The sequence below is a fragment of the Ictidomys tridecemlineatus genome, chromosome 3 (genome assembly GCF_052094955.1).
Source record: "Ictidomys tridecemlineatus isolate mIctTri1 chromosome 3, mIctTri1.hap1, whole genome shotgun sequence".
In the NCBI taxonomy this organism is placed as follows: Eukaryota; Metazoa; Chordata; class Mammalia; order Rodentia; family Sciuridae; genus Ictidomys; species Ictidomys tridecemlineatus.
This window is the reverse complement of record NC_135479.1, coordinates 211,683,787-211,697,527: the sequence shown is the minus strand read 5'-3', so window position 1 is coordinate 211,697,527 and position 13,741 is coordinate 211,683,787. Positions and strand designations below refer to the sequence as shown.

General features: G+C 50.7%; 1 protein-coding gene across 4 annotated transcripts in view; it reads left to right on the top strand.

Annotated features, from left to right (window-relative positions):
• Dscam (DS cell adhesion molecule) overlaps window positions 1-13,741 on the top strand; it is a 660,878-nt gene that overhangs the window by 603,022 nt on the left and 44,115 nt on the right. For all 4 annotated transcript variants that reach the window (XM_021725291.2, XM_078044665.1, XM_078044664.1 and 1 more), the window contains exons 24-27: window positions 877-975; window positions 3,552-3,740; window positions 5,490-5,780; window positions 8,557-8,733. In XM_021725291.2, the coding sequence (XP_021580966.1) occupies window positions 877-975; window positions 3,552-3,740; window positions 5,490-5,780; window positions 8,557-8,733 (756 nt within the window). The remainder of the gene's footprint in view (window positions 1-876; window positions 976-3,551; window positions 3,741-5,489; window positions 5,781-8,556; window positions 8,734-13,741) is intronic.

Below are 13,741 nucleotides of genomic sequence, written 5' to 3'. Positions count from 1 at the left end.
ATTGCAGCAAATAAAAATAGAATCAATACCGTCCTCAATGGGAAGGGAAGAGGAGAACTATATTTTTCCAAAACACTGCAGAATTGATCTTAAATTCTGAGTTAATTGAAGCCAGGAGAATTCTGGGCCTTTCAGAAGAAAACATTTTGTTATTCTGTTCTAAAAAGATGAACCAGATTATCTGGCTTCTCTTGCAGGAGGAAGGTCATTTTGTGTGAAGCTTTCTATATATTTTGGATAACCTGATTCTGACTTTTTTCAATGTTCCTATCCTCTAAGCCTGCCCATAATGACATTGAGGCTTATTATTCAGAATCACATATCCTTCAAGCCTCACATGAGTGTTCAGTTCATGTCCTGCAGCTCCATGACACACCTTTCACATACAGAGCTGTGTGTGTGTGTGTGTGTGTGTGTGTGCAACACCTTGATTCTTTTTCCCACTAGCTCCTTCTCACCCTCACCCTTTCCTAAGAAAAGCAGAACAGCTAAGTAGATATCATTTATCTTTTTCACTTGAATTTTATGGCTGAAATTCAGAGTAAAATATTGCATAAGTCCTTAGAAGTTTAAAGAAGATTTCAATTAGTGATGAGCAACTCTGAAATACAAGAAATGGAGAGGGAATGAGTTCGATATAAATCCAAGTCAGAATATGGTTGACTTTTCTTTAAATAATAGATTCACTCTGCTGTCTCTCTTTAGCCCAGGATATCAACGAAATAGACATTTTGACAGAAGTGAATTGCATATTTTGGCAACCTGAAACACTTATTTAATAAATGGCTGTTAAAAATGATTTGGTAAATGACTGCTATAGAAGATTAAAGATGTGAAAAACTAATTCTTGTTTTCTAAAAACTGTTTCCTATCTAGTTCCACCAGATCAGCCCCGGCTTACAGTATCCAAAACCACGTCTTCCTCCATCACTCTCTCCTGGCTGCCTGGGGACAACGGGGGCAGTTCTATCAGAGGTAATAAGATATAGACAGTCCACAGTTGTGGATTAAAAGTGACACAATTTCATCAAGTAACTTTTATGTATTAGTCTATTCTCTCCCGCAAAATACCATGTAATTAATTATTCCACTACCTACCCAAGAAACCATGCATACATTTTAATGGTACTTGTTGAAACTCAAATCATTGATCTAAGGAATCTCATTTTCAAAGTCATACCTCTATCTCGCCTCTATTCTGAGTGAAATATTAACAAATGGGAACAAAATGTCTTCTCTCCTGAGATTCTGAAGACTCTTTCTTCTTCATTGTGTCAACATTATCCTTCTTTCAAGGAATCATGGTCACTATTCTGACTTACAAAGTCATAAAAAAACAGATGCAGTGTTACTTGGGTTTGCAGCACTGAGACCAAAAATCTGACACAAACATCCTAGAGAGGGAAAGTCTATTTCCGCGTATGGTTTCAGAGATTTAGTCCAATTTAGTTGAATCCGTGGTTGGCCAAATTCCTTGCTCTCGGCCTAAGGTGAGGCAGAGCATCATGGCAGAGGGCATGGGTGAAGGATGGTCTGGAAACAGAGCCAGAGGGAAGGGCCACAGGGAGACGCCCCCTTCCTGGGCACATCACAGTGACCACGACCTCCAGCCACACCCACCTGCCTGTAGGACTGATTAGGTCATGTCTTTCACAGTCCAATCATGTCACCTCTGAAGATCCCTGTGTTAACACGGGAGCTTTGGGGGCACCTTAGAGCCAAATCATAACACCTGGGAAACAACCCATTGGCCTGGCGTGTAGAAGAGACATGAGCCTATCCTGGAGGGGTGGCAAATCTGACCACTGCAGCGTAAGTGGAGCTAGCAGACCCCATTCTGAGAAATCTGTGTGGGCGAGGAAAAGGACCTAGACCAGAGGAACAGGCGGACGGTGCACAAGAACGAGGGGCTCAGTCACAAAGGAGGTCCCCGTGCCATGAGAGGAGATGGGGCTGAGACTCCAGAGGCAGAAGACGCCCTGTCTTCTGGGAGAGCGTGGGCTAGACGCCCCACAGCTGCGGTGAGAGGCAGGAGTCGTTAGCAGGGGAGTAAGTCATCGCCAGGCAGCACCAAGGACCTCGCTGCAGTCAGACAGCACAACTAGTACAACTTAGTGACCCTTAGTGACCATCTGCTGGACAGCTGGGAAGAGAAGCAGACCACAGGTTACCAAAGCAGAGGCCCAAAGCTAAGTGGCCCCCAGAGAGAGCAGGGTGAGGGGAGCCCGGCTCCCCCCTGAGACGCCTGCCTGGGGCTGGCTCCAGGCTCCGTAGGGAACCTTCTTACAGAAAATCAGGGAGGTATGGAGGAGGGGCGCATGGCTCCAGGGAAATGTGTGCAGAATTCTGGGCGTGTGAGAGAAAGAACAGGAAGGACGGCGGTGCAGAGGGTCTTAGAGAAGCCAGTGACACTGACCAAGAGTTGAAGACCAAGGAAGCCAGGCCATCCCTGAATGCAGGCCAAAGCCATCGGCACCAGGAGGCAGCGTAACCCAGGGGTGCCCATACGGCTGCATGTGGTCATCCAGGAGGACAGGAAGAGGGGCAGAGGTTCCAAATGTGGCATTAGTGGTGGGAAATGGGAGGCAAACCCAGTACCCAGGACCCATAAGCCACTGGACAGCTGGAGCAGAGCTGGGGGTGCAAGAGCCGAGCCGACCCAGAAGGGAAGATACTGACCATGGCCCCAGAAGGAGGGTCAGAAACCTGACTCCAGGTAGGGCTGGGGAGGAGCCCCTGCAGCGTGGAGAGCCACACGTGCTTGGTCTGAGCTGAAAGCAGCTCCAGGGTGGGCTAGGGGACACCAGACCCCTGACAGCAGGACACCGTGTCCCAGGAAGCTAGTCCTGTGCTGCATGGCTGTGAACGTTCAGGGGAGACAGGAACAGAGCAGAGGACAGGTTCATGCCAGAAGCATGGTTGCAGATAACAGGGATGAAGGCGGTCACACAGAAGAATACATCATGGCCAAGGGCAGCGTGGGTTCCCACTGCCAGGGGTTTGAGTCTTCCTAAGGGACCTGGGCCACGTTGACTAGACTCCCCAGACCTCAGTAACTTCAACCTACTGGGACGGTCACGCTAGTCCATGGGGCTGTGTGAGGTCGTATGAGCAAAGAACTTAGAGCACTGTGGGCACAGAGACAGTTGGGGGTGGTGGAAGAAGCGGAGAGAATGGCGCTCATGTGGAGAAATGAATTGTTGGAGGAATTTTTCAAAACAAGAAGCAGCCAGGCTGCCATCGTTGTCCTGGATGGCTTCAGGACCTGGAGCTTTAAAAGGGAGTAAGCAGAAAAGTGGTTTTATTTTTACATCACCCAGCAATGCGACCAGAGTCGCGGTGTCTGGTGTGGTGTAAGCACCTCGCTCATCAATACACCAGAGCACTGCTCCGTGCAGGGTTTAGATTCCCTGTAATCGGGAAGAGTTAACATGTTCCCTTCCGACGATGTTCAGGCTCTGAGAACTCTCCCCGGGATCTGTGCCAGGTGCACACCTTGGTGGGCCCCTGGTGGGGCTGCGGTGCTCACAGGCTCCTTCCTGTCTCCAAAGGGTACATTCTGCAGTATTCCGAGGACAACAGCGAGCAGTGGGGGAGCTTCCCCATCAGCCCCAGCGAGCGCTCCTACCGCTTGGAAAACCTGAAATGTGGGACTTGGTACAAGTTCACTCTGACTGCCCAAAATGGAGTGGGGCCGGGGCGCATAAGTGAGATCATTGAAGCCAAAACACTGGGGAAAGGTAGGTGGCCCCCCTGTCATTCCCAGGTGACCTCGGTTCTTCCAGCGGGCAGGGGAGCAGGGTCACCCAAGACTCCCGTGGTTTTGTCTGTTCATTCACACATTCAGACTTTGCTCTTCCCGCTTTGGGGGCTCCGCAGTGTCCCGGCATGATGAGGGTGACGGCGGATCCTCAGGAGGGTCCTGGTTCTCTCATCTCCTCATTTCACTGGCAAAAAACAGTGTCACCTACAGTCCAGGGCGTGAGTGCCAACAAACATCCAGACTGGGCAGACGCGAAATGTGACATTGGTCCCCTCAGTTCCTGTGGGCCAGCTGCTCCTTAGTTGTCCCCTTTCCCCTCTACCTATCATTTTTGCTAGGCACAGGGAACCACGTATGCCTGTGATCCCAGCAACTCAGGAGGCTGAGGCTGCTGCAGGCTGCACGGCCGCGTGAGCCTTAGCTCTGCTCCTGCCGCTGCCGCTGTTTTCACCTGCCGCCTTCCTGCTGGGCACTTCCGCGCGGTCGCTGTCAGTGCACGCCGCCGGCTTGCCATCCTGCAACCCGGCTGAGCACAAAAACACAAGCCAGTCAAACTGAAACAAAGTTTTATTTTGTAAGAGGCCGTGTGCGTCCCCCTAACAAGCCGGTCCGCACACGTGTGTCTCTACCGGACAGGGGGGGCCCCACTTCCCCCGGAACACCCTCCTACCATCCTTCCCCAACCAATGGGAACTCTCCGGGAGTCCTGTAACTTGAGTTCCCAAACGGGCCTAGGTGAACAGTAGGAGTCCAATTTCCATATGAATGTAATACTTTTGCAGTGGCTCCTAGCATGAGGCAGGAGAATTGCAGATTTGAGACCAGCCTAAGCAACTTAGTGAGGCCCTGAGCAACTCAGAGAGACCCTCTCTCAAAATACAAAATAAAAAGGGCTGGGGATGTGGCTCAGCACCCCCGGGGCCCCATCTTGGGTACCACAACAAGCAAAGCTCTCTATTATTTTTACGTTGCCTCTTGGTGGCCACTTTTCCAATGGGAAATGACAAGGGTCAGTGGTTAGCATTTCACTGTGAATTGTTTTAATCTAAAATGTGGACCTTTGAGGGCATGGGCCCCAGGGAAATGATGCTCAGGGGCCAAAGGTGAAGCCTGGGGTTCCAGGCGGCGGGAGGGTCATGGCTCCATGGGAGTGTGGTCAGGAGGGGGAGAGAAGGTCTTCATAGGTCTCCCTGAGTCTCCTCAGGGGCTGGACTCGGAGGGCAAGACAGTGAGAGGTGCTGCTTGGGTCCGGTGTCTGAGTTTTGGGTAACACAGGGTAAGGTTCAGGTGACAAGGGCTTGGTTTATGCAGAAATTCGCCGCTAGGTTCTTGAGTCCCTAGGTGTCTGGAAAGTGAGGGACCCCTGTGGAGACTTCCCACATTCAACTTTGTCTTCTCTTGAGTCCAGTCCACTCACGAGAGAAGAGAAGCAGGCCAGCCCAGCCCACGGCCACTTGAGAGCCCCTAAAGGAACCTGTGCATGAGAATGGCCTTGTTCTCCAGGAAACCCTCTGCCCACTCAGTTTCCCTTCTCCCACTCAGGTCACCGCGGCCGAGGGGAGCCTGCTGCTCCCTAAGGCCTCTGTTAATAGTGGACAAGTTGCTAGCAGCCCGGGCCCAGGCTGGGACGGGGCTCCCAGGGGGAGGGAAGCAGGCCCAGGGCAGCGGGTGACGCCGGATGGCTCCATCCCTGTGCCGCCAGCTCACCCCGGCGCCCCTCCCGCAGAGCCCCAGTTCTCCAAGGAGCAGGAGCTCTTCGCCAGCATCAACACCACCCGCGTGAGGCTGAACCTCATCGGCTGGAACGACGGCGGCTGCCCCATCACCTCCTTCACGCTGGAGTACAGGCCCTTCGGGACCACGGTGTGGACCACGGCGCAGCGGACCTCTCTCTCCAAGTCCTACATCCTGTACGACCTGCAGGAAGCCACCTGGTACGAGCTGCAGATGCGGGTGTGCAACAGCGCGGGCTGCGCGGAGAAGCAGGCCAACTTCGCCACGCTCAACTACGACGGCAGTAAGTGGGCGCTTGTGTCTTGGGGTCCACGTGCTCCCTTCCCCACTGGGCGTGCACCCTTGCCCTGATCTGTGCCCACGGAGCCCATTTGGCTTTGGCACCATGACACTGGCTCTCTGCGGGCTTCCCAGTTCACTGTGTCCAGGTGGCATGGCTCCACGGCCAGCAAGAGAGGCTGAGGGCCCAAGGGACTCTCCCTGGGAACCTGGGGCAGGAGTGACTTCTAGGGCCTCGACCTCATGGTCCTTGCATTTGTGGGTGACCGTGAGCTGACATTGCTTCTGTTGCCTCCACCCCTCCCCACCCTTCCCAGGCCACATGACGACTTTCCCTTTGTTCTCATTGAGCCCTTACTGCATGTGCCAAGGCAGTTATCGAGTTAGGGAGCTGTGTCAGTCTCTGCGTAGAGCAGGGGCACCAAGGGGAACAGAGCGATGTGATGGGATTTAGTGTGCACACGCGTGTGCACAGGCACACACATCCAGCTGGCTCACTTTCCAAAAACTAGGTGAGGTTTCTCTTGACATCTTATTAACTGAAAGCAAAATACTTAAATTCTTACCCCTTTTTCTGGTATCAAGGGCTGTCTATGGGGATCTGAACAAACCCAGTGAAGCTGAAAGGGAGTTTTGTGGGCTGTCAGTCAGTGGGACCTGTGGAAGTCCCAGGAGCAGCGTGTGGTACTGATTTCTGTAGCTTTCAAGTGGCTTTTCACTCCTGCGGCAGCAGCAATAGCCTGGGTGCTCTGATCTGGAGGAAGAGCCCACAGCCGCCCATCAGAATGCCTGCAGCTGTGGTCCAGCTCCCCTGAGCCTTCCGTCCATTCTCCACAGGTCAGGATGGACCATGGGTGGGTCAGCCCAGAGCTCCCTGCCCTTCTCACAAAGCCCTCCTCAGACACTGTGCTGCTGCCCGGACTGCCTGGCCTGGATCCTGGGCTGTAGGAAGGTCCTCAGAGGGAACCTCTTCTGCAGCTGGACCAGCCTGGGCCCTGGCCCCTGCAGGCGGCTGCATTCCAGGGCTCCAGGACAGCCCAGACACCAACTCCTCTCTTGGGCTGCTGCTCCCCCTGGGCCACCTCCCTCTCATATTTTTCTTCAGTTACAAGTAACTTCTTTCAAAGATGCTCCAAGCCCAACCTGTCACCTACATAGTTTTCTCCCCGATGGGATTTGATTCTATATCTTGCAAACAAAGGACTTTGACACTTATCAAAAGCTCATGGTCAAGGGTTCCCTGGAGTCCTCTTTGCTACCTCCATGTTCAGGTAACAGGCCGCTCTCAAGATGATGGGCCCCGCTAACCCAGGGCTTCTCTCTGCTCGGAGCGGCTGCCGGGCACTAAGCGGAAACGTGCAGGCTACAGATGTGCCCACAACTAATAATTTAATTAGAAACTACTCAGAGAATTTGAAACCGTACTTCTAACTTACAGATTTTAAGTATGTGTCTTCCTAAAACTATATGACGTTCTGCTTTATCCAGAATCACAAACTACAAAAATGTCCTCTGAGCTACATTTAACCCGAAATAATTTTATTGCACTAAGAAATAAGAGCACATATTTATTTTCCCTCGAAAAGGATGACAGATTTCTTTGAACCAATCTCATGGATATATAGCTTTAATATCTCTTTTGCCACATCTGCCTGAAGAAGTTTTTCATTTGGAGAAAAACAAACATTGACTATCAGCCTTTCTGGTTTCCGACTCTTCTGCCCCTTGGTTGACCCTTCCGTCCCTCCCTTAGCCATGTGTTTCTCTCATCCTCGTGTGGTCCTGGTTCTGCAGACCCCGCCTCACGGGCACCCTTTACATGCCTCTTACTGGGTTTTCAAGTCTTTGGGAACTTGGGTTTTTTGAGCCCCAAACACTGTGAGCTTGGAAGAACATGATCCTGGGCTTCGCAGAGACCTAAGGGCTGAGGGCTCTATTATCCCTGCTCTACTGACTAAATGCAGGATAAAGACCATTTTTGCTTAGGAGGTGTTAGGGTCTGTACCTAACAAGGGGGAAATGATATTATTGTTGCATTATTTTTTCCTAAAGCACTGACTTTCTGGCCCTGGTTCTACATGGAAAAGACAGTGTAGGGAGCATCTTACGTAAAGGGTGGCAAGACACATGCCCCATGTGATCTCGGCACCCATTGTGCTCCAGGTAGACAGCAGCTTAAAATAGCTCCATGTTCTCTTGATGTTGGTGTTTCTTTATAATTCTTAATAATCTGGGTTACACAGCACAGCTTAACACTGCCTAGCCAATAAGTCAGAGCGTTGGAAGCCTGGGAGGTTCCCTTTGAAAACTTGTCTATAGACCTTATTCCCTAGAATGGGAGTGTTTTGTTTTTTTTTTTTTAAGTAGGTTTGTGATGAAAAGCGAGTGGATAAACAAATACAAAGAGGGTTAAGTCTCTTTAAGCCAGTGTATCTGGTAGTCTCCCGGCAGACCTTCTTCTGTCCATTTGCCAAACCTGTTGTTCCTTCTTTGAAATGCAGTTTCTCAAATAGTCCTTAGCAGCTGTGCTACTGGGGACAGTCCAGAGGACACTGAATTCCAGGTGATGCATGTGGCTTCTGAAAGCTGCTAGCAAGCCTGGTGCATTGTGCTGCAGAAATGGAAGTTCGGGGTGAGGGAGGAGACTGAGCAAGGAAGTAAGAGATCAGGACCACGAGAGGGACCTCTCAGACACCCTCGGGTCACCCGGTGCCGGGTCATTCCTTAGACCTCCGCATGCATCTTCCTGAATGGCCATCTGACACGTGGCCTGCTTTCAGGTACCATCCCTCCACTCATTAAGTCGGTGGTACAAAGTGAAGAAGGAATGACAACCAATGAGGGCCTCAAGATGTTGGTGACCATCTCCTGCATCCTGCTGGGGGTCCTGCTGCTGTTTGTCCTGCTGCTGGTCGTGCGGAGGAGGCGGCGGGAGCAGAGACTGAAGAGGCTGAGAGGTGGGTACCAGCTCCCCCATCCCTCCTGGTCCCCCTGGGGAGCTCAGCCTGAGAGCAAACCCCAGGGGGGAAGGGCTTGCCCTCAGAGGCAGGTCCCCAGCTGCCTGATTCTGTGACTTTCCTCAGCAAGGCTACAGAGCCCTGGGGAAAGGAAATAAAGGAGTCCGTATCTCTGACAATCAGAAATGGAGTGAGAGGCCAGCTGTTACAAGTCCCCTAGATCCTAGCTATTGGCAGACAGAGAAAATTAATTTCTCATGGGTTTTCAGCCCTGCTCACTTTAATTTGCAGCAGTTCCGGCAAAGCCACCAATTATGGTTTTCTTTGAAAAGTGCTATCAGATTTGCTCTGGAAACGAGAATTATTTTATGGCCTGGAAGTGGAAATTGAGGGCTTATGCTACAGGTAGAGGATTGAGAGGCAGAAAACACATGCTTTCCAAAATTAGGAACTTGGGCTGAAGTCTGATGTCAGGGTTTTATGGGAAGAAAAAAGCAATGAGAGACTGAGAACTTGGGCCAGACGAGTCCATGGGTAGCAGACTGCATCGATGCCGCTCTATGGTTCTGTGCGGCGTGGCTGTCCTCGGGTTCTGACCAGCAGCCCTTACTGGCTCTTGCTCTGCAATGTGAGAACAAGGAGTTCTTTTAAATGTAACTGCAGGAGAAGTCCTTCGCCCTTTTCAACCCGGGTGTCTGACCAAGCCATTGTTTTGGTCAAGTGCCTAGATGAGGTATTGCCTTTTAATATGTGTGTCAATGTAGACGCATGCTACCTAGCATCCTGTATATTCCTCGAAGCTACACTGAAGAAGCAAGCTCCGCACCACTCCCCGGGGCACATCTATGACATCCCCAAACTGGCCATCTCTTCAGGGAATATTGACCTTCTCTGCAAATCCTTGACCACAGCCCGGTCAGAGCATCAGGGCATGCGGTGCTTTCTCTTGCCTGCGCTGGTCCTCTTGACAGGATTCTCACACATTTGGCTACCCATTGGCTTTCACTTTGCCAACAAATTAAAATACTTGAAGTCCTTTGCAGTCCATCTGTACATTTTAACAAACCTTCCATCTGAATCTCACACCATCCAACAATTCCAGATGAAGCATCAACCCCATTGAAATGTTCTCTCCAATCCCCTTCACCAACTGCCTTTCAGTTTTGCAGACATCACTCAAGTGCATCCTGCTTCCTAAGTACTGTGCTGGGTGCTTGATGTGAAAAGATGGACAGAAAGATCTTTCTGGACTGCACATACAGTGTGGGAAGAAAGCCCCTAAGCATCTACGTATTAGGACAGAGGCGTCATGCACTCCAGAACAGGGCTTGGAACAAATCCTCCATCAGTGAAGAAGAGGGGGAGGTTAATCCCACCGGAGGAGTGCCTACCTAGGAACTGAAAAACAGTGCAACTAAAGTGCAGTGTGACCCAATATGTGGAGAAATCCAGTATGAAGTGGTCTGTGTTGAATCCATTTAGAAGTGTTTATCATTAAAATACCCAAAGGACATTTTTCTAACCCTCTTCCTCAGAGAAGAGAATCCAACAGCCTGGACTTCAGGAACCTTGTATGAGGTACCAAGAGTATCTGCTCTTGTTTCCTGTAGACCACAACGTCACACTGGTTGCATTTAGAAGGCTGTGAACTGTCCACGTTTCTTAAAATCAACAGTAAAAAGTCCTACTAATGCTTTGTAGCTCTGACAGTATTTGGCAGCAAATGGTTGAACATCAAGGTCAGGCTTCCACAAGTCCACCCTCTGCCAGGCTCTTGGCTCCCCCTGCTCTTCCGGCTTGCTCCTTCCTCCCCAGCTAGGGGGTTATTTCTGCTATTCTACTGTAACTGAGCTCCCCACCTTGCTTTTCTCTGCCAAAAGCATCTGCAGCCACAGCCGTTGCTGACTCTCACCGATAGGTTCGGGTCAGCTGGATGGAAGACACACACAGCCTCTGTCTTCATTCTTAACAGTTCCGTGTAATTTAGTTATTGCTTTGCAAGGGCTGGGTCCAGGGAGCATCCTGGAATGGGCATTTTGCCGTTGGCATGTCTACGTGCAAGCACGCTTGTTTTGTCATCAGGCTTGGTAAAGAAAGCCACCCATCACAGCAGAGCAGCAGGGGCACGGGCTCTCGTTCCCGGGAACAGTTTTGGCTCTTTTGTGCTGGGGAAGAGGCAGCTCCAACACAGAGGTTCCCTCAGGAGGAAAGTAAGAGGAGTGGCGGAGGAGGGACCCAGGAGGGACACCAAGAAGCAGGGGCTCCGGGGAAGCAGCTCGCCGTGTGCAGCATCTGCAGCCTCCCCTTCTGCTCCTGCCTAAGAAAATCTTCTCGAATCAAGAACATGAAAGGAGGGCAGAGAGCGAGAGACTGGGCGCCCGACTCCATACCCTTCCCAAAGGCAGGACTTAAGGAGGACGAGCTAAGCCATTGCCGAACATCCACCCTGGGCCAGATCTGTTGTAAAACGAACAGCAGCGTGTTCTTAGTAACCATTTCTGTTAGGTCACAAGGGTTTGGCAAGGTCCTGGAGAGAAAAACAAAACAGTCCCCAAGACCCTGTCCCAGAGGTATAGAAAGTGACTTTGGAGAAGTGGGTCAAGGATATCTCTGCAATTGAGACACGCTGCCAGGAAGTGACAGAAGCACGTGATGTGGATGGACAGGCAAGTCCACGAGAGGCAGGACAAACCCCAGGAAGACCTGTGTGCCTTTCACCCCAGCAAGTCCCCTCTGAAATAGTCATTTATGACCTAAACTATTTCCCAGGGACAGAACTGCCGCCATAGTGTTTAAAGGAACAGGTTCCGTCAAGTAAATATCCAGAGTGCATCAGTAGGCTCTCGCAATTAAAAGAGACCCTCCTGAAGCACAGATCCCACACCCGTGTTAGGATAAGTTCACGAGTAATTGCAGACTCTGTGGAGAGGACTGCTCTGAACCTACTTTTATTGTCCAAAATAAGAACAATGTTTCTAGGCATATGACAGTGTTGCTTGAGCAACCACCTTTCCAAATAAGAAATGGGACTCAGGAAATTTGAATTACAGAAGAACATTACAGGGGGGGTGTCCCTCGTGAGTGTTTTTAGAGTCACTAGGCAAGATGGACGTAAGATTGTTGACCTTGTTTGGTGGCATGGTTTGATTGCTGGAAATTACTAAAGTGTTTCCAAGCACAGTACCTTTTACTGTACAGACCAGCAACCCAGTTAGGTGAATATAATATAATGCTCTTTTATGCAAAAAATAAAAAAGAAAGAAAGAAAATGGGACTCAAGCAGTCTGGCCAACCTATATTCTTCGTTCCTGAGAACGTTACTAATTTTAGAGCATAGCGACCTCCTAACGCCTAAGTTGTACTACTTTATAAAAAAAATCTATAACCTCACCCAGGAGTTCAGAAGGCTTTTAATGATGCCCTGGTTTTTCCCCAACTTCTACAACCTTTGAAGTGCAACTTACAGCAGGAGTCCCTGGCTGCTTTCAAGGTCCCAGCAGCCCCAACCTTATAAAAATTTGATTCCCAGGTCAGATAGCCAACTACAAGGTCACTAAAAGCTTCCTCTTGAGTCTGGGTTTGTCCACAGGACTGCAGGCCTAGGTTGGCACCCGTCAGCAGAGGTCAAGGGCAGTGCCCAGCCCAGAATTCCAGAAGTTCACAGGAGCCCCAGGTAAAAATCAGAGCATGGTATAGATTCCACCAGCTTTCTGTGGCCCAGTGCCATTGTCCCCTCAAGTGGAGAGGTATGCATTGTTCTGCTGTGAAAAGGGCTGATATCGTAAAGCCCATCAGTTCCCCGAGACCACTCCCAGGGAGCATCTGGGCCAGGAGCCTGCATTCAGGGGCAGTTCCACCGTGGCTCTGCAGAGTCCTTTCCGTGTTCCGAGTTCTACTGTGGCACTTCCTGCTCTGAAAGGTCCCAAAGCTCTCCTGTTCTCCTAAAGCCAAAAAGCAAGCTGAAGTCCGCTGACCTAAGGCAGGAAGGCCACTGCAGACCCCAGTGAGTCTCGGCCTTGAGTCCTGAGAGCACTGGGGTCAACACAGACCCTCTTCCTCTCTCCCTCCTTCCCCCTTTCTCCTGGTCTTCCTTTCTCTCTTTCTTCTCTTCCTCCTTCTCTTCCTTCCTCCTTTCCTCCTGGCTGCTTCAGTTTCTTGATAAACCGTCCTTTGAAGACTCCACAGTAGTTAAGGCCACACTAAGTAGAACAGTTTCTGGGTCTGAGTGTGAAGCCAGGGGACATTGGGTGGTGCAAATCCAGGCCCCAGGTGAAGCTGGGGACAGAGTGGGCTGCCCTGGAGCCTGGGTTGCCCGGTTCCAGTTTTCCTCCTAGTTTGTCCTCGTGGTCTTCTCGGATCACAGGCGTGGGCGACTCTCTTATTTGGGATGTATACTTTTTGACAGTTTTTCAATCAGCTTTGGCTTGCACATGCCGATGACCGAAGAAAGTCCTATTTGAGATCTTATAAAAACTTAAATGTGTGTTTATAGCCCTTACTTTATGAGATCCCTCCAATTCCACAGAGAAGCAGGGGCTCTCGGAGGGGAACCTACCAATAAAAGCTCTTAACAGATGGTCCCTGCAGGCCAGGCTTACCCCAGAAGGCTCTTTCTCCCTCCCTCCCTCCCTCCCTCCCTTCCTTCCTTCCTGTTTTGTTGTTGTTTGTCGTTTGTTTAGTGTTTACAACTGCCCAACAGAGGGTAGCCTAATTTTCCTAAAATGGAAAATTTTTTCCATTTTCCTAAACTACAACTTCAGACATGAAGTATGGCCACGTGGCAGAGTCCTCTTTTCTAGAGCAACACCTGGGCATGCACAACCAGGGCACCAGACTCAGGAAAGAAGTGCTCGGCAGCAGTGTGGGGACCGTGCACACCGCCCCACCATGGCACAGCAGGTGCTGCTCACTTGCCTGCACCTTCAGCATGAGCATACGCAGGACCAGGGTGATGGCCTCCAACAGCAGTAGAACTGGGCAGGACCATGCAGTGAGGCTCCCCATGGGG